We start from the raw sequence: 20,993 nt of genomic DNA, 5'->3' as shown, positions 1-20,993 counted from the left end.
GCTCGTCGCCATGCTCTATTTGCGGATATTCGTCCCAGTCGTACGCTTCATCTGCGGATGTAGCTTGGTAGAACTCGCTCGAAGCGATCAAAACAGTTGGCGACCAACATTGTGCACGGGTGCAGAATCCTCGCGCAATGACATATAAATGAGAACTGGTTGTCCAGGGTGACAATAGCGGACACCCCGGCACCCAGCTGAACATTGACCGACCTCTGTCATGTCTCGCAAAATTCTTGCTGCAGGCTTCGCTGTCGCCGCCGCCACCCTGGGTATCTTTCTACTATGCATGTTTAATTGGTCCCCATACTCAAATAGCGGCCAACCAGCGTCGGCCCAGGCGGCCTCCTCGTACTGCGACGCTGCTAGCAACATATGCTTTCAAGGCTACTCTGTAAGGCCCCGTTACGTACTAACTATATGATGCTTGACGCTAGGTCGACCTCGCAGGACCCCGCTGAGGACATGACTATTGGTCTCGTCCTCCCTCCTCTCTCTCCTCCGTCGGACGAATATATTGTCCAGGTGGTCTTCCCAGTGAGCTACGGCTGGGCGGGTGTCAGCATGGGAGGGCAGATGGCGAACAGCCTGCTCTTCCCCTTGTGGGCCTACGATACCAACAAGATTATGGTAGGACCCCGCTGGACGGAGTACGTACTCACTGTCATTCTGTTGAGTTGTGTCTGACTGTACAATTACTCTACAGCGACTACATACTTCCAACGGCGTGTGCAGGTCCCACAGTGACCCTGCTCCCCTCGTCGACAGTCAATAGCACCCACGTCAACGCCATATTCCGCTGCCAGGTGCCACTTCTTCATCGCTCACTTCGCCTGAGCACTAACTACCTATACGCAGAACTGCACGGTTTGGGAAGGAGGCTCGCTCGGATCGGGGAACCTGAACGGCACTGCCGTGCTAGCCTACGTCGCTTCCTCGACGACGGGCGTAGAAGACCCCTCAGACATCAACTCGAGCTTCCAGGAGCACGATTACTTCAACTTCTTCGGCGTAGACCTCAGCGCGGCACACTCGTCTTCGTATAGTCAATACGTGGGCGGAGGTTCCGGGACAACAACTGGTGCCCCTTCTCCTTCCACATCCTCGGTGCCATCCAGCACCACGAGCAACGCCCCAACCGGAGCTCAGTCAGCGGTACGTCCTTGCTCCATCGCATCCGCTGCGCCACTATTGACTCGTTCGTTCCAGTACGGACAGGTTAGTAGTTGAATTGCGGTTTGTTTGAGGGCTCTGCTGATTGGGCGCAGTGCGGCGGAACTGGATGGGCCGGGCCCATCACGTGTGCCTCGGGTCTCAAGTGCGTTGCTGTATCTCCGCCGTACTATAGCCAGTGTCAGCCGGGGAATTAGCCACGTACCTATACATGTACGACGAACATGCTGCGGCATCGTTCAATACTCGAATGCGGAAAAAAATAGAGCTTGCTCGCATGAGCTACAATATTGACCATCTGCAGGCTTCTACTCGCCAAAGCCCTCACGTTCAATCCTTTGCTAAGATGTGTAAACAGAGCTTGAAGTTGCTGATTGTGTGTGAGACAACCAGTGAACGGGCTTCTCGGACAGGCTGACAGTGACGGCATCGTAGTATGGGGACGATCACGTGGTATGTAGTTACGATCGAAAATGACGGAGTGGTGTTCATAGCTGTTCTTGCGGGGAACACTCACTGTCAGCCTTCCGACGGCGACGGGACAGGCCGACATCCGCGACACCTACATCCGCGTCCTGAACACACATAAACTCACGCGAGTATACAGTTTGACTGTTCTATCTCTCTACAAATCGCCACAAACCCGTTGAACCCACGAAGACATGGCGCAATCCGGCCCTACCATCCTTGACGTCCATACGCCGTCATCCTCCTTCGCAATCATTTACTCTGGTGAGTATACTGCGTAACCTATGGCTGTTGCTGGCTTACACTCCCCAGACCCTGAGGACACCCTCGACACATTGAATAACAAGCTGAGCAAGAAGGCTGCCACTGAGCTGCGTGGTGGACCCGTTCGTCCGGGCTGTCTGAAGTACGAATGGAATGACACAGTCTGGAATTTGGATGATGGTGCGTTCTGTCTCATGCCAACTTTGCTATCTCTCAGCATTACGAAAGAATCCGACTTCTCAATATTTGCGTGGAGGATGAAGTCCTCCACCCCTGTGACTGTCCTACATCTGCGAGACCCAGACCAACCTCTGCCGCGACCATCAGAATACCGAAACCCTTCGTTCTACATGTTCCACCCCAGGTCCCACCCTACATCGCCCCAACTTCCCGCGAGCCCAGACAGCACCTCTGTAAAGAGTGGGAAGTCGCGCAGGCGCAGCAAGGACACAGCCCCCAAGGCCGAGGTCCCCAAGTTCAAGGAGGAGTTCGAGAAGTTCCATAACGAGAACGGCGTCCGTACGGTCATCGGGAGCATTGGCCCTGTGAACAATGGTGAGTGCATGGCATGTTCACTCGTTCCCACCCAGGGCCCTGATGCGTTTTCGTGCTCGTTTGCGCCGTGCCTCCCCCAGTCAGAATGCTGCTCAAGAGCGGGTACCGCCATGTGTACATCTCGCGCAAGTTTGCGATCAAGAACGGCTTCATACCCCGAGATGCTGCGCCAGGATACTACGGCTACAGTGGGCTTGTCAAGTAAGCGTCGATTGGGGTCAGTTAGGGTCCGTCCCGCTGACCAACTTGCCTTCTCCGACAGCCTGGGCAAGTGGCCGATTACTGTGGGCCGCACGCGGACTACGCACTCTGTGTATCTGTCCGAGGAGTCGCACTTCGACGTGGTCCTAGGGCGCTCATTTGTGGAACGCAGACAGATTAAGTTCGACCCTGTCGACCCGACGGACGTCGTATGCCAGGACACGGGGGAGAAGATTGACTGCGAGCTCGTTATCCTAAAAGATGGGAAAGGGCAGATTGTCACTGTGACCTGATCCCTCCTGCCCTGCTCTTCCATGGTATTCTTACTTGCCTCTGCTCTGTGCGCACTATATTCGGACACTTGGACACTCGGACCACATGTACCTTATATTCACAGTGTTATACAATCTACCGACTCTCCCTCCCCCAACGTAAAACCAGTTACTAGAGGAGGAGTCGGTCCCAATTGTTTAGATGGGAGATCTGTAGGGTCATGACTAGTGTCGGGTGAGCCTACAGGTGAGAAACCGTGGAGTTCACTAGGGGTTTTAGAGTTGGGGCCAGCGGGTCGCAAACTTTCGGGTATTATTTGAGCGTCTATACCACGTGGCGGGCCTGTAGGCCAGACGCACGGAGTGTGTCGACGTCGCCGAACTCCACCACGACGCCCTCTCCCCGTCGTCCGCGATGTCTGTCCTAGCACATCTGCTGCGTCCAGCAGCAGGTGCTCGGAGGGCTTACTCTGTCTTCTCTAAGCCTGGAGGTGGCGGGTACTTCAACTCGTCCAAGTCCCCGAAGGTCGCACCTCCTTCCAGCAAGAGCAAGGTCGACTCATCATCCTCGACTACTGCAGATGCCTCCTCATCTTCCCCCAAGGACGACTCAGCGACAATGTCGTCCGGAGGTGCCTCCACGGACGCGGCCGGCTCTCACAACCCTTCACCATCCGTCCTCACCTTCAGTTCGCAGTTTGCACCGGTGCACCCGAAATTCAGTCCACAGGACTTCAAGCTGCACCAGTTCTTCTCTCTCCACCGCCCCCTTCTTACGATCTCGCAACATCCGCTGTCCGTCTTCGAGTCATTCCCCTCACCGTTCTCCACTCCTGCCACAACGGCACTAGAGACCGCCAATTTTGGCACCCTCGAGGAGCACACGGAGATAATCCCGGATGCCGATGCGGACGCCGCACGTCAGCTTGCGAGGGCGATGGTCGTCAATCGGATCGGAGCATCCATGGCTTGGGAGGACACCCTCAAGAGGCTCGGTCTGGATGAGACGTCGGGCCGGGCTGAGGAGGTCAGTCTTGCGGAGGCGGAGTTCGAGATATACATGGATAGCACCAAGCGGAAGCGGCGAAAGAAGATGAAGAAGCACAAGTGAGTGCATGTCGTCCATTGTTCCCCTTCTAGGGCACTGCTGACGTCTCGTCTGTCGTATTGTCCAGGTTGAAGAAGCGGAGACGCGTATGTATCCATCGGACCTTCCACTTATTGTGACGTATTGACATAGCTCTCCTAGTTGAACCGGGCCCAGCGGATGAAGATTGGTCGGTGATGGTGGATTCATACAGTGTCCTCTTCTAGTATCATATCTGGACTCCGCCGCGTATCCCAGCTGTACACCTGCAATCCGTAATTCACCGCTGAATCCTCTCACCAGATATCACAATCGATAGTCGCTTATTCTGTGCATCGTTGGACATTGGACCCGTGAGGCTGTACTATGCCCTGTTCACATCGTAGAGGTGCGTTCTGTATCGCGTCGCACTCTTGTGCAATGCCAGAGTGGTCTGCTGGCCATGCCTTGGACCCTTCGTTAGCAATGCCTCGCGGGTGCTTGGATCATGCAGTGATTCGCAGTCGGCTTCCCGACGTTCTCAGCCGCAGGGAATGCATGTCAACGGTGTGGGCGTCGAGGTTCGTGACTTGCCTATCTGGGGTCCCTTGGTGCAGGAGCCCCGATGGCCGTGTTCGTGCGGGAGGCCGCTCATGCGCGATGCGGCACGATACAGCGCATATCACCGGGTTGGCATACGTGGAAGTTGCCTCTTGGGACGAGTGCAGAGTCCTGGCTCCCCACCGCCGCTAGCGAGCTCATTGTCCTCCGCACGGAGGAAGGGTTCAATCACGTTGTGGTACTTGGGTACCTGTCACAGCCACCACATGTTGAGTTGGTCCTATAAGAGAATCGCCCTGCCTTCTTGCATGATCCCATCCAACCCTTGCAAACCCCCTTTGTTCTCTTATGCAGGGAACTTCCATTTCGCATGTTAAGGTTCGTACTCCACCCTGTTGGTGTGCAGATGTTCCTGATGCCGACACTTCTCAAATGATTGGTTGTGTCCAGATTGGGATAATGGCCGCCGCCCAAAGAGCGTGGAACAGAACATGGGTCCGTATCCGGCGAGTCCTCTGCATAAGTGATTCGACTCGAATACACATGCGCTACGGCTGTGGCATTCTCGACATTCGCGTAGCTTCTAGTAGGTTTCTGTCAGCGACCCGTCTAGTTTCGTGACCTGATGTTGTGGGACTTGCCTTTTACAGACCCAAGTGCCGTGCAAGGGCATGCGCGAGCAGAAGCGGCTTCCCCCACCGGGACGACTCTTGCAAGCTGCATGCGCAAAACCTTGTCGGCTCGCCCTAGCATTCTGCATTCAATATATCGGACGTCGGCTCGTCCCAATGCTGCGGCATCCACTTCTTCCCCCCGTATGACTCGGCCCCGCGGGAGACAATCGCGGTGTCATCTCTCTCTTTTGGGCGAGACTCCCCCGAGTGCACCGTGGGCCGGCCACTGCCGCCGTCTAGTTGCAAAAGGTATGTGGTCGCGCTTCCGCAGTACTTAAGCTGTCTTCCCCTCCTTCGCCTGCTTCCCCCACCTCTCCTGTACATCCCCCTCCCAAAAGCACCTGCCCCCTGCACGTCGCATGTCCTATCGCCCGTCGGCTCCTCGGCCAATCCCAAACTACCAGCGGGCGCAGAGACGCTCTCCATCTCCTCCAGCCCGCCGCGCCTACTCCCGGTTTTCACAAGACGGATCTGACTCTAGCCAAAGCCAAGGCTGGAGCTCCCCACGGCCAAGGAGCTCCGCTAGTCGGTCTAGCGGCGGGCATAGCTCGGACCTCATCTTCCCCATGGACTCCGAGCGTGGCTCTAACTCCAGCTCCTCCAGACAAGGATCCGTGGAACCGGATTTCCTCTACGAGACGCCTTGCGGCGACCAAGCCGCCTGGGATCCTGCGGCCATGCCTGTCTGCTCCCGTTGTGGACATGCGTTCTACGGCCACGTACCCCCGCCTGCTCGTGCCAGAGTTGCTACTATCTGTCCTCCCTGTAGCCGGCGTGAGAGCCAAGAGCGTATACAACAGCGCGCATCCGACGATGACTTTTACGACACCTCCGAGTCAGGCTCTCGCTCTCATCACCGTGGGAGACCAGCAGAGCGTGCTCTTTCATCTCATGTTCCTCAACAACAAGGGTACGACCCTAGGACCGGAAGACGGCGAGTCAACAGTATGTTTTCCTTATTGTACTGGTCCTGCGAAGTGTTTATGCTACACAGGCACAGCCACTCATATCATCGCTCGTCCATTCCCATTCTATGGCGCCCCTGCTCCTTCTCGACAAGCTCCCCAGCCGTACCCGCCGTCAGCCTGGGTCGACCCTCTACCTCATGCCACACCCGTGGTAGGCTCCTACCGTGCTCAGTATCAGCTCCCCCACCTCATCACCCAAGTACAGCAGCGCAGTCCTCCTGCTAGCAACATATCCCGCCCACGCACTGCCGACCCGTTCGGAGTGTCGTCTTCCAGCCGCTATACCCATAACCGGAGGCAGTGAAGCTTCCCTTGTTCTCGTGCTCCCGTGTCTTCGTTCTTGTACCTATGCATTTTCCCTCTTACGTTGTCCCCTTGTTGTCCTTGTCCCAGTCTAGCAACGTCTATTCCTTACATTATGTGTATCATTCATGACCGGTCTAAATTGTACGATCTGACTTTCCAAAACGACCTGTACGAGTATAACGCTCATATACCCCGGACTGTCGTCTAGCACGGACTAGTATATTAAAGGAGTTGAACCTACTACGTACGATATCCACCCAAGTATCTACTGACTGTCATGCATGCCATGCATCGCTCTATGTCTCTAAATCTATGTGACTCCCTACTCAGCCATCTCCGCCAATCCTGCCATGTATATACAAGCTGAACTTTCGAATTACGCTACTGTGATCATGCATCCTTTATCACGTAGTGGTTGTGCGATACGATCAAATTCCTGCGTCTCCATAGCTGCTGCCCAGTCGCCATACAGCAACACACGTTTCACAGCCGGAAACGCAGCTGAGGCAAATGCCTCAAAGTGTCGCCCAACGTGCTCCCAGTACTCGGCGCTGCCCACGCAGAAGAACGAGTTGGGATGCGCATGGAGTCCGACCGTCTTCAACGTGTTCTGGGGACGATCCGTGCGGGGAGCATGCGTGAAATGCACGTAGTAGTTGAGCTCCTCCAGCTGGGTGCAACCTGCGAAGACGTACTCCAGAAAGTCCTGGATGTAGAACTTCAGGCTGATCCCGAGCTCGACGGTGCGGACTTGTGACCCGAACGTTGTCCAGAACGCCCAGAAGAGCTCGACGTCGGCGACGTTGTCGAAGATGACATGGCGCAGGGATGGGATGGTCCAGCGGCAGAGTGTGACCACGAAGAGTGCGTTCACCCGCCGGAAGCGGAGCGTCGTGAGGTGTGGGAGTTCGATGGGGGCAGTGTGTAGGTATGTGGGCCACAGCTCCCCGCCGACGGAGAGATATTCGACGTTCGGGGCCGCCCCGAGGACGTGCATGAGAGAGTTGATTCCGCCGGTGCGTGCGGCTTCATTATGGTGCCACCAATCTATACGCTTGAGTGATGGTAACGGGGGGCACTCGATGCTGAACTCGTATGCGCACGGCGAAAATGCGTCCGCAGTCCTCACAAGGACGTCCAGGGACGAGCACAGGGCGAGTGTGGCTAGGGAACGGGGAGAATGAGGTGTTGAGGTGGCCGTGCTGGAGTATGGGAGATGTGCACGGCGGACGAAGTCTGCTGGACGTCGGGATGTGGCATCTAGGTTGTCACCTAGGGCTTCCCCGGACTGTAGAAGGCGATTCAAGGTTTGACTAGAAGACACCTGGATGTCCTCATATAGGAGAGGGAGGGTCCAGCGTCGCCAGTCCTTGCACACGAGAACAAGGGCTAGCTTGGTGCAGAGTGTCTCGGGTGTGCCTATGTTCACATCGACAGCTTTGAATGGGGAATACTCGGATGTGTAGAGGGCATGTGTCGATGGGTGGAGTGTGGCCCAGCGGAGGATCTGCAGCCATACTTCAACTGGAAAGGAGGGTGCTGCAGCTGTCAGTGTCAGTGTCATGATTGCTGTTGTCAAGTTGTGTCGAGCCAGCGTGCGAGGAGCAACGCCAGAGCAACGCGGACTCGCCTAGACACACGGAAAGCAGCTCGGAAAACACCAACGCGCCTGTGCGCATCGGAGGTCGGACCGACGGCATTTGCTTCCGATGTGGTATAAAGTGAAGCCACAACTTACAAGACCAAACCACAAAAGCGTGACCGAACTTGCGCCAGCTACTACGCCGAGTCCTGTGCTGCAGGTCCAAATCGCCAAACACGGACTCCGCCCTTCCTGCGTCCATCACCTTCCCATCCGTATTCTGCCTGCCATACCTCCTGGTATCCGTGACGAAGTAAAACATCCCTCACGCCCTCATGCTCCAACAGCGCGCCGAAGAAGACCAGATTTTGCGGCCACTCATGCTGCCATGGATGCGGATCTACCGTAGTCACGCCTGGTTTTGAGCGCGGGAGCGGTGACGGCAGGAAACGAGGATCAACCCGTTTCGGGAAGCGAGTCTTCAGGTACTGGATGGGCGACTCGTAGAAAATGTCCGTCTGGTCCTTGTACTCGGACACGTTCTGGCCCCTGTAAAGCTCAGATTGGTAAGCGTTTCATTTACGACGTGCCACTGACTTACTGCAGTGGCGGTTCACAACCAAGGGCCCAGAGCCTGCCGTCATCGGCTAAGTCAGGTCTGTGGAGGTATGCTTGCCACGGCGTTGAATGGCACGGCATGAGGAACCCGATGGATATGGACTGTTCTGCTGGCAAGCTGCGAATGTAGTGGATCACTTCAATCTGTGCCCTTTCGTGAAACAACATCACGTAGCCGATTGCCGGGATTGATAGCGCAAGAAAATAATGGGATGCGCTGAGACGTCGGAACGGGTTCTGTTGGGAGTCTCCGCCAACTGAATCCGCTAGCGAGCTCGCGGCGAGAATGTGCATGCATGGAAGAAGGGGATGGATGAAACGCCACTCCTTGTGCCCGGCGATTGAGTACACGGTGAGTGTCCAGACAATCAGGCCCAGAAGTGTTTTAAGCGGCCTAGAGCTCGCAGGCTTGCTAGCCTGGTATGCGCCCTCAAGAAACCAAGGGATCATTGGAGCGCACAGAATAGGGATGGCTTGTGTCACATAATAGTGCCACGGGCTCGTTCCATAGAACAGAGAGACGGACGAGGCATTGGTCAAGAGGAAGTTGAGCGGTGTGAACACGCGCTCTCCATAGTAGGCTGTATCCAAAGCAAAGATAGAGGCAAGGGTGATCGATCTATCAATCAGCTTTAGTACGTGTTCTTGTGAATAGGAAAGGAGGATATACCCAATAGCCATGACCTCCACAAGGACTATTGCGATGTCTCCCGGCCGTTGACGGAGCTTCCACAGTAGCCATGCGAACATGTACGCCCACAGTACAGTGTTAGTTGGTCGGATGGCGCATGCAAGCGCTGCAAGTACGAGCGTCATGCGCAGCCCGCCGCTGCACTGTGTCAGAGAAAGAAAACACGACACTCGGGTGAATGAGACCTACCTCCACGACGGCAGGTCGACGTCCCAGGGGAAGTAGCTCAGCGCCATTGTTGTCAGAGACGTCTCCGCGGAGTTTGAGATAGAACGCGAAAGTGACAGGCCGTGGAAGAACGACGTCAAAGACAAATAGAACTGCTTTTGTAGTTAGCTACAAGCAAACACGCATGTATGGAAACACTAACGGCTGCTTTGACGTATCGTTCACCAACGGCTCTCCTTGTGAGGCGCATAAGCCAGATGTCGGTCCCCGCCGCTATCAAACCATGCACCAATTTAGGTCCCCAAACCTGTGAACACGTTAGCCAACGCTACAACGGACGAGAGATGACGCACGCACCAGAGCAGCGGTGTCGTCAAGTTTCAACACCTTCAAGAGCCAATATACCGGGATGTTCAGAGAAGGATATACGATGCTCCTGATAGGCTTCGGCGAGAGCCATTCCCAGGTGAGCTGCCCATACCCAAAGACAGCATGGTGCGCGACCTCCAAACTCTGGAAGTACTCGTCCGGCTGAAAGAATGTTCGTGTAGCGAGCGCAATTCCGACACGGACTATGACAGCTTGAAGTGGGCGATTGAGCATGTGCACGTCTTGGTCCGGGAGCAACCTCGCACAGCGCAAGCTCTTCAACTCGACAGCGAACCATCGATTCCGTTACGGGCGCCTCTCTTTCAGGAAGTCCGTCACGGTCACACTAGTGTGAAGAACGTATGGTTTCAACAGTACGAGAGTGACTGCACATACATTCTCAGTGCGTCGTAATAGATACTATAGCGATACATCGATGCAGATACACAGGACAAACAATCGTCACAGGGATTGGAGAATTCATCACGTTCGCTCCGCGAGGAATCGCGATACCTTCTTCCTTTCCACCGGGGTCGATCCAGCAGACCGCGACGTCACATGAGCAGATTCTCGCACCCGGGTGTCCACCACAGGACGGCGTTCCAGAACGGATGCACTGACCGGTGTGGTCGCAGAAGGCAATCCTGGAACAGACGACAATATAGGAGTCCCAACGGCTGTAGAGGATGGACTAAGGAATGAAGGGGACTCAATGATTGTGGAATTGAAGGCTTGGCCGGAAGACGGACTGCCGTCGATGGAGGTCGATGGAGAGGCGATGAAGCCTGGGGCTGGGAAAGACGGCGAGTCCACGACCATGCCAGGCATCTGCGCGTTGTGTATTGCTGGAGTTTTCCGCGATGGTCCTGCGACATGGGACATCTTCGTAGGAACAGGGATTGGTGTTCCGACCGGTGAAGCAAGTTTAGGTGATGAACGTGCGATTGTATTCGTGGGGGTGGTGAGATCAGACCCTGGTGACAACGGCGAACGGAGCGTGGACGGCTCAGTGAGGGACTTCTTGAACTGGGATACTTTTGAGGGTTTTGGTTTGGAAAAAGCAGCTGACTCGTCGGGAGTCTGTATCGTGGCAGAAGTTGAGGGTGGACCATTCCCGACTGTCGCAGGCACTGCAGGGGCCGTGGCCCGGAATGTCTCGGTGACGTTCGCAGACGTACTCGGTCCAACGTTGACAACTTCGCCCTTCTTGAGCATCTCCAACATCTCCTTGGCTGCCGCGTCCATCTCATCGTCACTTTCGCCTTCTTGGCCTCCTACCAGGTTGTCATTCTCGAGTTTACCCAACCGCACAGCGGACCTGAGGGTAGATGACTGTGACGCGGGGACAATGTTCGCGCCAAGAGAATGCGACGGGAGTGTTGAAGATGCAGATGTCCGTGAGGATTTGAAACGCGAGGCAAACGACTTGGGCGGGGAAGATGCCAGAGAAGCTTCCAAGGGCACCACCTGGAGTACGTTTCAGAGAGCAGTTACCAGGCAAGGCGAAGCAAAACGTACTGGCCGATCCCATTCGTTTTCTCCTTCGGTATGTTCATGATTACGCATGGCAGCTAAGGCTTCGGCACCCACTGTAGCGCGCTTCTCATAGTACGCCAGGGCAATCTCTCGCTGATGGCGAGCGAAATCATATCCTTCATCGTCCCATTCGACAGGCTCGTTGTCCTCCGGGATGCCATAGTCGCTCTCATCGGATTCATCGTGAGTTTGCGGAGGATGGTCTTCGCTGTCGGAGTGGTCCGACAGGATGATCTCGCCCTCATCGGAGTCAGCAGGAACCGGGGAACCAGGCTGAGACTCGTCGTCCGAGTCTGGTTGGGTCGGTGGCGGAGGTGACTTGGGACCACGAGATATGCCAGAAACGCGCTCCACTACATTCATGCGCATTGGACCTTTGTCCATTTGGGCCTTGGTGAGTACGGGATTCTTCCCACCGGTCTGGAGCTTGGCTGGTGCGACGTCTCCCCAGTCGAACGGAGGTGGCATGGGAACGCTGTTAGCAGGCTGGTACTCGTGGTCCGGGGGAAGGTCTGCGAAGGTAACACTCTTCCTCGGCTTGAGCTTCTTGCGCTCCTCCCTCGCCTGCTTCTCCTTCTCCTCGAGGTCACGTTTCTCCTGCTCCTCCCGATCGCGCGCCTCTACCAGATTGCGGAGGAGTGCTTTGCCCATTTTCTTCTGCATCTCTCGCGCTTTCTTCAATGCATCCATCTCCGCTTCCGCGGCCTGCTTGCGCTTTTCGAGCTCTACCTTGAAACGTTCCCGTTCCTCCTCTTCTTCCTTCTCTTCTTGGACCCGCTCCTCTTCCTCAAGAAGGTCGAATAACCGATCGCGTTCTGCACGTCTGAGGGCCTTCTCTGCGGCAGATAGGGCCCACAGTGGGATAACGTCCGAATCCCCAGAGGTGATGGGGGCGGCTGCCACTGGAGATGGACCATCATCGGGTGCGGGCACAGGTTCCACAATGTCGATAATCGGTAGGCCCTCTTCGTTAAGCAGCTACATAATTGATTGCTATTCGACATTGTTGAAACATGCGATCTGAGGGACATACCTCACCCTTCTCATTCCGCTGACCTATGTCCGGCATCGCATCCTCGCCTAAGAGTTCTCCCAGCTTGTCTGATATCTTCCGGACATGGTCTGACTGCAACTTCTCTGCTCCGTGTGCTTCCGCGCCAGGCGCAAGCGAGTCGAGGAGCGCCTGGAGGGCTGTCAGCGTACCGAGCGGTCAGTTATGGATGAGCGCCAGAGATGGGCTCGTACATACCTTCGGCGCGACTCTCACTGATGCTTTTCGCACTTCCAACTGTGGGTTTACTCGTCATTACGACTGATGCTGGGCACGACGGGCAGTCGGCGTGGTCGCTACAGGATGTGAGAGCGTGGCTGTAAGACAAGAACCGCGGGTGCACAGGTACGGTACAATGCGTTCACGAGACATGCTGCTCCCCTCGGGTTCTGCCGAACGAGTGCAGAATTTCGTGCAGACGCCCATAGCTGCCTACCGGCTGCTCTCTACCTCCTCTCGATCTAGCTCGTTAGACCCTGAAAATCACCATGGTCGTCTTACACACTCAAGCAAGCACCTCCGAGGTGAAGCACAAGAAAAATCGTCGCAAGATGGCCAAGAAGCCCGCGCGGATCGCTCCTGCAGGAGGGGCCGAGGACTCTGAGGACCAGGAGATGGAGGAGCAGCCGCCAGCTGCTGAGGGATCAAATGCTGAGGAACACCACGAAACGAACTGGGTTGACGGAGACGACGATGTTATGATTGACACCGACACTGCTGCCCCGCCCACGGTAGACGCACCCGCATTCCCTCCTCTCCCTGCTTCCGCACAGAGGACGGCGCTCAAGTCCGAGATCCGCAGGATACCCATACCCCCACATCGTATGACGCCGTTGAAGAAGGACTGGGTGAACATCTTCTCGCCTTTGACGGAGATGTTGCAGTTGCAAGTGCGCATGAACGTGCAGCGGAAATGTGTGGAGATCCGAGCAAGTTTTCTGGCTTGTATGCGTCCGTACACTAGGCTAAATATATCACAGACATCCAAACACACCAAAGATATCGGTGCCATTCAGAAGGGCGCCGACTTCGTCAAGGCATATGCGCTGGGGTTCGATGTCAACGTACGTCGCCTATTACCTGCCTATCACCTGCACCAGAGGCGTAATACACGCTCCTTCACAGGATTCTATTGCTCTCCTCCGCTTGGATGACCTATACCTCGATTCGTTCGAGATCAAGGATGTCAAGACTCTCCACGGCGACCATTTGTCTCGTGCCATCGGTAAGTTTCACCCTGGTCGTCCCGAGTTGGTCCTCGATTGAGTTCGGTGTCAGGACGTATTGCCGGACAGGATGGCAAGACCAAGTTCACCATCGAGAACGCAAGCCGAACGCGTATCGTTCTTGCTGACACGTATGTCCTTAATGAATTTGTCCTCAAGCCGTCCTGACTTGTTGTGACCGACAGCAAGATCCACATCCTGGGCTCATTCCAAAACATCAAAATTGCCCGGGACGCAATTGTCTCTCTCATCCTTGGTTCACCGCCTGGAAAGGTGTACGCTGGCCTGCGGACGGTTAGTGCGCGAATGCGCCAGAGGGCTATGTGAGCTGTAGCGGTTGGATATTTTAGAGTGCTGTACGTCACTGGGTTGTAGCATATGCTGTCTATCACGCGCTGCATGTCGCATGCAATTGTTTCTCGTAAATGTGACCTCTTGGTTGCTAGCGGCAGGCTATGATGCATAAGAGACGATGTGCTGCTCCCTTGGACACAGCCGCGTCACCAAGATGACACAAACATGCACGACATGGCAAGTAGATGATGTGGCTAGTAGTGTATTCTGCCGTAAGGTAGAATAAGGTCCGTTCTTGCGAGAATGGCGTATTCGTTCAAGAAACATGAGAATATCTCAGCGCAGGATGGTGGTTGTGAACATGCTCTCGGGGTAGTACATCACACTAGCAGGAGCGTCACCAAGGGTAGCTGCATCTGGGTGAAGGTTGTAATCGACCCCAACATGGGGCAAGGGCGTGTCATGTCTACATAACGTGTCAACAAACCCATCTAAATTGAAGCAGACAAGTTAATCACGTACTCCTCGTAGAAATGTACCAGGATGTCGTTCAAGGTCATCGCAGATGTGCGGCAGTCCACGCAACCCCACATCTTCCAGGAGTGGACAATCATGTCTTGCGACCACTCAGGTTCCCGCTCGAATACCCATGCCTGATCGCGTTCGTTGAGGACGGTTAACGTAACGTCCGTGCCTCGATGTTTCTCGCTCGTCAAGTGCTCGACCTGGCGACAGTCAGCCCACGGTAGGATAACGGATGATGTAGTATACATACTGCGACTCTCCAAGGCATCACGCATAACACGCCATCCGTGCTACAATCGCCGCAGACATACCGCTTGTCCAATTCGTCGAGCATCCTCTTCTCCAACTTCCAAGGATCCTTATCGTCGACCTCCACAGTCAATCGGATGATTTTCTGCGTTGCACGATGGGCATCCATGTCGTAATTGATAGCATCGCCAGTGAAGTTCCAAGGGACCTCTCCCAAGGCGAGGTTGTACGCGTTGCGCAAGTCGTCCTCATCGGTCTCTGGGTGCAAATTGAGCGGAGGGGGGCGCTTCGCGCATTCGTGAGACAAGATGCGTGGGAAGTCCAGGAGGCAGCCATCGACCGTACATCGGAACCACGTCGTAGAGGCCTTCAGAATGGTCGCCAAGTCATACCCGGTGTTCGTGCTGTCATCGTCCCGCTGTTCGCTGTCATGCCCATCGGCGACCGATCCAGAACCACTCCCGGACTGCTCGCCCTCGCTCTGCTTCTTGCCGTCGTGATGATGGCCACAACTGCACTTGAACTGACCCGGTGGTGGACGTGCCTCGGGTGGAATGAGGGGGTACAATCTCCGAGCCATGTTCACTCGCCATAGCATTACCAGCCCTTCCAGGTATGGGCTAAAATTTTCCGGAAGCAAATCTTCAAGCGTAACGTTCTCACTGCGGTCCTTCTCCAGCACTTCGCGGAAGAAGGACATATGCCACGACAAATCTGCCACAGACGGGACGATTTGCGGGAACGGATGGGTGTCATAGATGTCGTCGAACTGGTCAGACATGGAGCGGAGCCTGTTGATGTAATGCTGACATCGCTGCTGCATGAGATGATGGGTCCGGACTTCTTCTGCCCATACGAGCATAGGCTCCCTGATGTTGTTCCAGACTATGTGAACATGACACACTGTAAGCAGGGCATGCGTCCGTACGGCAGACGAGATACTCACTACGATCGGTGATCTCTTTGGGCTGGTTGACCAATGCGTTGTCCACAAATCTGTCGTACAAGGCATCGGGCACGTCCTTGAGTTCTTCAGCATACCCACATTCGCTCAACCGCTCTAAGATCCTTTATCACTGTGTGAATGGAGAAAAATGCACGTGTAGCTGCCGAACGCACTGAATTCTCCGCCGCTGAGCGAGAACGATCTTCTCCTCCTTTCGCCTATCGATCTCAGCAAGTCGCCAAGCTTCCAGATCAATTGCACTCTGGGCATTATTTGAACTGAGTCAAAGTATACGTTGCTAGTCAACAAGCGCACCTTCTCTCGCTTCTTGGCGGCCTTCTTCTGTTCCGTTGCAACCGCCTCAAGTGCCTCTTCGTCGTCGTTACATGCATCAAGAAGTTCAAGAAGCTTATTGAGCTCGGACTTCAGGCAATAGAGGGCTAATGAGACGTGAGTTTATGATGCCAGAGCAGCGAATGGTTTGCTTACCATCATTCACAAACTCTCCAGGAAGCATCGGCTCAGCCTTGAGTTGACTATATCGTGGCGACAGCGCTCTAAATACCTCCCCCACAGTCACCACACTAGGAAAACTTTAGAAAGAACAAGAGACGCATGATGGGAACGCACGCACGCCTCCTTGTCCTTCAAGCACGTCTTGCAACATCGCACTCGTAACGCCCACATCACAGTCGATACCCTTGCCTTGATGCAGAACTAAGGGGTGAAGTCCCAAAACGTGTTAATACGGATTGCGTACAGTTTCAAGGTACTCACATGACAATGAGGATCGAAGACTAGGTTAGCATAAGCTGGCTCGCTGAGGTCGGAAGGACAATTTGGTAATCCTAGGACATTATCCCGGGCACGCCTCCAAATAGTGATGGCAGATCGGTTCATAAGGAGCAGGCGAAAGGCTTTGGATGTCCGGGAGAGATGCAATAGGTCATAAGGGTGCAACAGGGACAGTATCTGCATACGAGATAAACCACTGGACAAGGCGGGCACCATGGAGACGGTTTCATACCTCGTATAGGATATCAAGCGGCATGTTAGGCAGCATGCTCAAAGACTTCCTCCTCCTCCCTCCCTTGCCCTGAGAAGGGGTTGCAGAGGCGTCCTTATTCAACGGCGGGTTCCTCCGGCGACGCTTGTTGGGTTGCTCTCCATGGCCAGATACATTTCTATCTGACTTCGTCTGCTGGGGCTCTAGCTGCTTGCTCTTAAGTCGCGAAGAACGTCGCAGATTCTGAGTTGAGGGTGAAGACATCGTGTACAAGATACTGAGAGAACGATGCAAGTCTGAGATGGTGGTGGTTGCAAGATGCTGGAGCGGGGGTCCAGCGCTTCTCGAGACGCGTCTTAGTGACAACAACGGCGATGGCAGCATCCGCCGTTCAACGTTCAACTTCAAGGTCGAGTGGGTAGGATGACAAAGAAGTTCCCCACGAGATATGTACATCTTTACCTACGCCTACATTGTATCTCGTACGAAGCCCAGGGTGCCTATCGACGATGCAAGCAGCTCCAGCAGCCGCTCACTCTCTTTGTGTTGCGCCTCTGCAAGCGTCTCCACTTCCCGCTGCAGCTCCGCGTTACACGCGAGTACATCCCCGTGCATGCGAAGAAAGACGTTCATGAACGTTTGCACGGCTTCGAAGTCGCGATGTGAGTGCAACCGGCCGATGAGCGCACGCAGGAACATCCGCAGAGCGTCCAACGACACTAGTGAGCGCAGTTCCAAATCCATCGCTGCGGGTGAGAGAGCTTTGGCGTAGTTGAAGAAGTCTTCATCTGCAGCAGGGTCAGTAAGATGAAAATGCGGATAGACAGGCAAGTAACGTACAATCGACGGAGTTGCTATCGTGTGCATCAACGAGCTTCTTGTAGAACATGCTTTCCGTCGACCCAGCCGCATGCTGTAATCGCCTCGTCGACTTCTGTGCCTCGTCCGACTTCTTGGCATCGACAGCAAAGCGGGGCTCAACACCAGGTAGCGTTGGCAGGAAGAATGGAGCCTTCTCTGGCTGTTTTGCCGGCTCCTTGGGCTTGTTCCGCTGCTGAATGACTTCAAGATTGAGAAGCGTCTGCCAGCGAGATCGCGGGAGGAGCGTGAACGTGACAAGTTCGCCGTCAAGTTGTGGTGGTGTGCTGAAGACATCCGCCGGCTTGTCCTGCACGGTAAGCGCGGAGAGCGCATCTAGGGCTGGAAACTCTGTCAGAACCAGTACCCTGCTTTCTCAGGATGGGAGGTGATTGTACCTTCGTCTTCGGCTACACCCTGCATGGACGGCATAGACACATCAACCACGTCATCTTCTGCGATACTACGGAGCGGGACTTCGGTATACTGCGCCCGATTCGCCCTATGCGACATTCGATTAGTGACGGAGTGAAGACGACAGAATCGAATATAGCATACCAGAGGAATACTCCAACACTATCGACATGTGAAGTAGCCAAGAAGTCGTTTGTTGGTGAGAACGAGATGCTGATCGCAACACTGGAAGTTCGGAAGAGGTCGATTAGTCGACCGGTCGGGACGTCGAACGTACGGATGATCGAGTCAAGCGACGTCGTGACGAGCCATCTTGAATCGGGGGAGAAGGTCTATGAGACACACAGCGAGTGAGTCACAGACCATGCTCTCTACCTACCAGAGGCCACTTACGACATCCAGTACACGGCCGCGGAAGCCGTCGAGCTCTCGTACTACGCGTCGTGTCTCAATGTCAACGATGCGTACGATCAGGTCGTCACATATGACTGCGAGCAGGCCGCTGTCACGGTTAAGGGTGATGGATACTGCAGCAGATGGTAATACTAGCGTATGTTCCAGTGCTGCGGTGTGGAAGTCAAAGAACTGCATATTATTCCCGTTCGTCAGATCCAGTAAATCAGGGATGAAGGGTGAGACATACGTTGATAGTGCCATCTAACGTGCTCGCGACGACAATTCTATCAAGCGCGTCACTAGCCAGGCCGGTGATGCAGCGTTCTTCCTTCTTCCTGTTTCCTGTTGGTCGGAAGCGACTGACAACGTTCGAAGGACATGGCCCGACACTGTACGTTCGACGCAAGATGCCGGACTGCATGTTATACATGTTGATACCCCCGGTCGAGGACGCCGTCAGGCCAAAGTTGCCGCACGCAGATACACACACCGCCTACATTGTCATGAAGAGCAGAGTGAGCAGAGAACCGACTGAAACTACACAACATACCTTGACCGAACCAACTGTGGCGCCCTTCTTCTCGCCTGACACCTTGAATACATGTTTGCCTACTCGCTTGTCTTTCATGGTCCAAGACCGGGCAACAGCCTCGTCTGTATGAGCAGTGAGGATGTCGTCCCAGTCCTTCGAGCGCGTCGTAGAATACGACAGAGCAGTGATCGGCGGAAACTTCAACGAAGCGATAGGGATGGAAAGACTGGTCGCCTTTTTGACCAACGACCCTGCGGGACTATCAGCCTCCAGGACACGGCATCCAGAAGCAATGCTGACCTTGACTGAGCTCAAAGCTACGCGAGTCTCGCACGACGCTCGTGCATCTTAGACTGCGATCGCGAGAAGCAGTGAGAAGCTGCTTGCCGTCCTCACCGTAATACCGAATGAGATGCGGCGGTGCATGATGTCCTGACCGAAACTTCAGCAAGCGGGGAGCCTCCGTAGGAGAGTCAAAGAGCCATTGCTTATCAACAAGTCAGTACAGTCCGTGTCGCAATGCACTCTACACTCTCACCTTCACACTGTTATCTTCTCCTGAACTGATCAGCACCGGCTGACCAGGAACCCACTCGAGGGCAGTAACGGCGCCATCATGTGCACCGCGTACGATGTGTAGGAGTCGTCCGCCGGAGTTCAGGTCCCACAAGGCGATGTGTCCTGTTGACGATGCGGTTGCAAGGATGGGATGACCGTCTATGTTGTGTGGTAGTTAGCAGAAATCCTGTGCTGATTTCCCACAGGTACATACCACTTCGGAAGGACATTGCGCGAATGCCACCATCTTGCATCACCATGCGCATCAGCCGTTCGTCCGCACGGATGTCATAGACGGATATTTCTCCCGACGAGAAACCAATTCCGACGACATCTATGGCTGGCGAGCGTGCCAAGGCAGTAATGGCGGTAGTCGCCGTGTTTGAAGGCGACGTCAATAATGATGCCGCAGGGAACGCGTGAATGAGCGTTCTGCGCAGGCAGACGACGTCAAACTTCACGAGAATGAAACGCAAAGGCATGTACCCACTGAGTGCGAATGTTCCATAATTGCATGCTCCCTTGACTGCTTGCCACAAGGACCTTGTTAACATATGTTGCAGGGTGATGGAGCATGATAGCAGTGAATCCAGGCTCAAACTGTATGGTAGACTGTAGTTCTGGAGAGATGTCAACGGACGTACACTTCAGACGGGCTATCTGCCTACGCACCTCCATTCGCGATATCCCAGACAAGCATTCTGCTACCATCCTCCGTAAGCGCGAGTAATTGAGGCCCAAAAACGAGGATGTGGGTCAAAGAATTCTCCAGAGGGTTGACCAGCCGATTGACCTTGAGAAATTGTCAAGAAGAGGTCATGATCAACGACCAACGTACGCACCTCTTTGCCGCGAAGATATTTTATGAGATATGGACCTGAAGATACCCATACCGCGTTCCCATCCATAGCTATACAGGCTATTGGCATAGGTGCGTCCGGCCCTACGAAGAGGAGACCCATCTTCCCGCCTTCCCACATAGCCCATGCCTTTCCCAAGCAGGTGACGAGATGTATTCGGGGGCCATCTGTTGCACCTTTGTGCGAGCGAGGTTGAAGGACGAAAGGGACACCATTCGTGATCAGGCCAAGAGCCCGGAAGGGGGCGAAGAGACGAGGTTCTTGCTTGGACTGGGTGTCGGGAGCATCCACCCTAGCACGTTTCCTCGGCGGTGGACTAGTGCGAGTGTCGATGTTTGCGCCCATGACTAGTATGTCTAAGGAACTAGAAGGAACGCGTGAAAACGCAATGCACAAGCAGCAGAGAGTGGACGGACTGGCAGATGCAGCGCGATCGCGCCTAGGACTACAGGAAATTTCGGAGGTGAACCAATAGATAAGATTAGATTGACGCCACAAGGCGGTACTTATACGCTTAGCGCTTGAACCTCGAACTTGACCAAGTACTTGGACTCCGACTTTGATGTCGCACAGACGGTGTTCCACAGGGTTATGAATTCACATCAT

General features: G+C 54.7%; 10 protein-coding genes across 10 annotated transcripts; 5 read left to right on the top strand and 5 right to left on the bottom strand.

The window, feature by feature from the left end:
• Window positions 1-186: 186 nt before the first annotated feature.
• Window positions 187-1,370, top strand: L226DRAFT_500731 (CBD9-like protein; the record flags this gene model as incomplete). Its single annotated transcript, XM_067677791.1, has 6 exons — window positions 187-272; window positions 330-394; window positions 451-650; window positions 707-806; window positions 859-1,155; window positions 1,248-1,370. The coding sequence occupies exons 1-6, from the start codon at window positions 221-223 to the stop codon at window positions 1,368-1,370; spliced, it is 837 nt and encodes a 278-aa protein (XP_067540896.1). The 5' UTR covers window positions 187-220.
• A 309-nt stretch (window positions 1,371-1,679) lies between these two features.
• L226DRAFT_550369 (uncharacterized protein) lies at window positions 1,680-3,123 on the top strand. The gene is made up of 5 exons (XM_067682746.1): window positions 1,680-1,905; window positions 1,954-2,085; window positions 2,134-2,460; window positions 2,541-2,661; window positions 2,723-3,123. Exons 1-5 carry the CDS (start codon window positions 1,836-1,838, stop codon window positions 2,952-2,954), a joined length of 882 nt encoding a protein of 293 aa, XP_067540895.1. The 5' UTR covers window positions 1,680-1,835; the 3' UTR covers window positions 2,955-3,123.
• Window positions 3,124-3,205: 82 nt separating this feature from the next.
• On the top strand, window positions 3,206-4,317 carry L226DRAFT_197644 (uncharacterized protein). Its single transcript, XM_067672796.1, has 2 exons — window positions 3,206-4,040; window positions 4,109-4,317. Exons 1-2 carry the CDS (start codon window positions 3,349-3,351, stop codon window positions 4,158-4,160), a joined length of 744 nt encoding a protein of 247 aa, XP_067540894.1. The 5' UTR covers window positions 3,206-3,348; the 3' UTR covers window positions 4,161-4,317.
• A 1,059-nt stretch (window positions 4,318-5,376) lies between these two features.
• L226DRAFT_197691 (uncharacterized protein) lies at window positions 5,377-6,695 on the top strand. Its single transcript, XM_067672797.1, has 3 exons — window positions 5,377-6,179; window positions 6,235-6,350; window positions 6,408-6,695. The coding sequence occupies exons 1-3, from the start codon at window positions 5,594-5,596 to the stop codon at window positions 6,504-6,506; spliced, it is 801 nt and encodes a 266-aa protein (XP_067540893.1). The 5' UTR covers window positions 5,377-5,593; the 3' UTR covers window positions 6,507-6,695.
• Window positions 6,696-6,884: 189 nt separating this feature from the next.
• L226DRAFT_455172 (uncharacterized protein) lies at window positions 6,885-8,072 on the bottom strand (the record flags this gene model as incomplete). The annotated part of the gene is made up of 1 exon (XM_067675218.1): window positions 6,885-8,072. One exon carries the CDS (start codon window positions 8,070-8,072, stop codon window positions 6,885-6,887), a length of 1,188 nt encoding a protein of 395 aa, XP_067540892.1.
• A 61-nt stretch (window positions 8,073-8,133) lies between these two features.
• On the bottom strand, window positions 8,134-10,195 carry L226DRAFT_479002 (glycosyltransferase family 22 protein). The gene is made up of 6 exons (XM_067676822.1): window positions 9,925-10,195; window positions 9,770-9,874; window positions 9,589-9,719; window positions 9,379-9,537; window positions 8,692-9,327; window positions 8,134-8,639 (listed from the first exon to the last, which is right to left on the bottom strand). The coding sequence occupies exons 1-6, from the start codon at window positions 10,168-10,170 to the stop codon at window positions 8,288-8,290; spliced, it is 1,629 nt and encodes a 542-aa protein (XP_067540891.1). The 5' UTR covers window positions 10,171-10,195; the 3' UTR covers window positions 8,134-8,287.
• Window positions 10,196-10,317: 122 nt separating this feature from the next.
• On the bottom strand, window positions 10,318-12,850 carry L226DRAFT_500724 (uncharacterized protein). Its single transcript, XM_067677790.1, has 4 exons — window positions 12,722-12,850; window positions 12,506-12,663; window positions 11,455-12,450; window positions 10,318-11,403 (listed from the first exon to the last, which is right to left on the bottom strand). The coding sequence occupies exons 1-4, from the start codon at window positions 12,777-12,779 to the stop codon at window positions 10,420-10,422; spliced, it is 2,196 nt and encodes a 731-aa protein (XP_067540890.1). The 5' UTR covers window positions 12,780-12,850; the 3' UTR covers window positions 10,318-10,419.
• Window positions 12,851-12,959: 109 nt separating this feature from the next.
• Window positions 12,960-14,197, top strand: L226DRAFT_500721 (eukaryotic type KH-domain (KH-domain type I)). The gene is made up of 5 exons (XM_067677789.1): window positions 12,960-13,452; window positions 13,504-13,587; window positions 13,649-13,748; window positions 13,802-13,880; window positions 13,935-14,197. Exons 1-5 carry the CDS (start codon window positions 13,012-13,014, stop codon window positions 14,074-14,076), a joined length of 846 nt encoding a protein of 281 aa, XP_067540889.1. The 5' UTR covers window positions 12,960-13,011; the 3' UTR covers window positions 14,077-14,197.
• Window positions 14,188-17,089, bottom strand: L226DRAFT_530487 (uncharacterized protein). Its single transcript, XM_067679872.1, has 10 exons — window positions 16,791-17,089; window positions 16,541-16,735; window positions 16,398-16,480; window positions 16,253-16,347; window positions 16,079-16,203; window positions 15,937-16,025; window positions 15,764-15,885; window positions 14,819-15,702; window positions 14,566-14,768; window positions 14,188-14,509 (listed from the first exon to the last, which is right to left on the bottom strand). The coding sequence occupies exons 1-10, from the start codon at window positions 17,031-17,033 to the stop codon at window positions 14,380-14,382; spliced, it is 2,169 nt and encodes a 722-aa protein (XP_067540888.1). The 5' UTR covers window positions 17,034-17,089; the 3' UTR covers window positions 14,188-14,379.
• A 92-nt stretch (window positions 17,090-17,181) lies between these two features.
• Window positions 17,182-20,808, bottom strand: L226DRAFT_500717 (Utp21-domain-containing protein). The gene is made up of 13 exons (XM_067677788.1): window positions 20,370-20,808; window positions 20,200-20,320; window positions 20,018-20,147; window positions 19,742-19,959; window positions 19,508-19,686; window positions 19,270-19,456; window positions 18,988-19,220; window positions 18,685-18,930; window positions 18,435-18,626; window positions 18,186-18,373; window positions 18,026-18,129; window positions 17,610-17,969; window positions 17,182-17,557 (listed from the first exon to the last, which is right to left on the bottom strand). Exons 1-13 carry the CDS (start codon window positions 20,730-20,732, stop codon window positions 17,238-17,240), a joined length of 2,841 nt encoding a protein of 946 aa, XP_067540887.1. The 5' UTR covers window positions 20,733-20,808; the 3' UTR covers window positions 17,182-17,237.
• Window positions 20,809-20,993: the final 185 nt, after the last annotated feature.

Source organism: Lentinus tigrinus (assembly GCF_003813185.1).
Source record: "Lentinus tigrinus ALCF2SS1-7 unplaced genomic scaffold L226scaffold_3, whole genome shotgun sequence".
Taxonomy (NCBI): Eukaryota; Fungi; Basidiomycota; class Agaricomycetes; order Polyporales; family Polyporaceae; genus Lentinus; species Lentinus tigrinus.
Note: the sequence above shows the minus strand (reverse complement) of the source record. Positions and strands in the feature narration are given on the sequence as shown.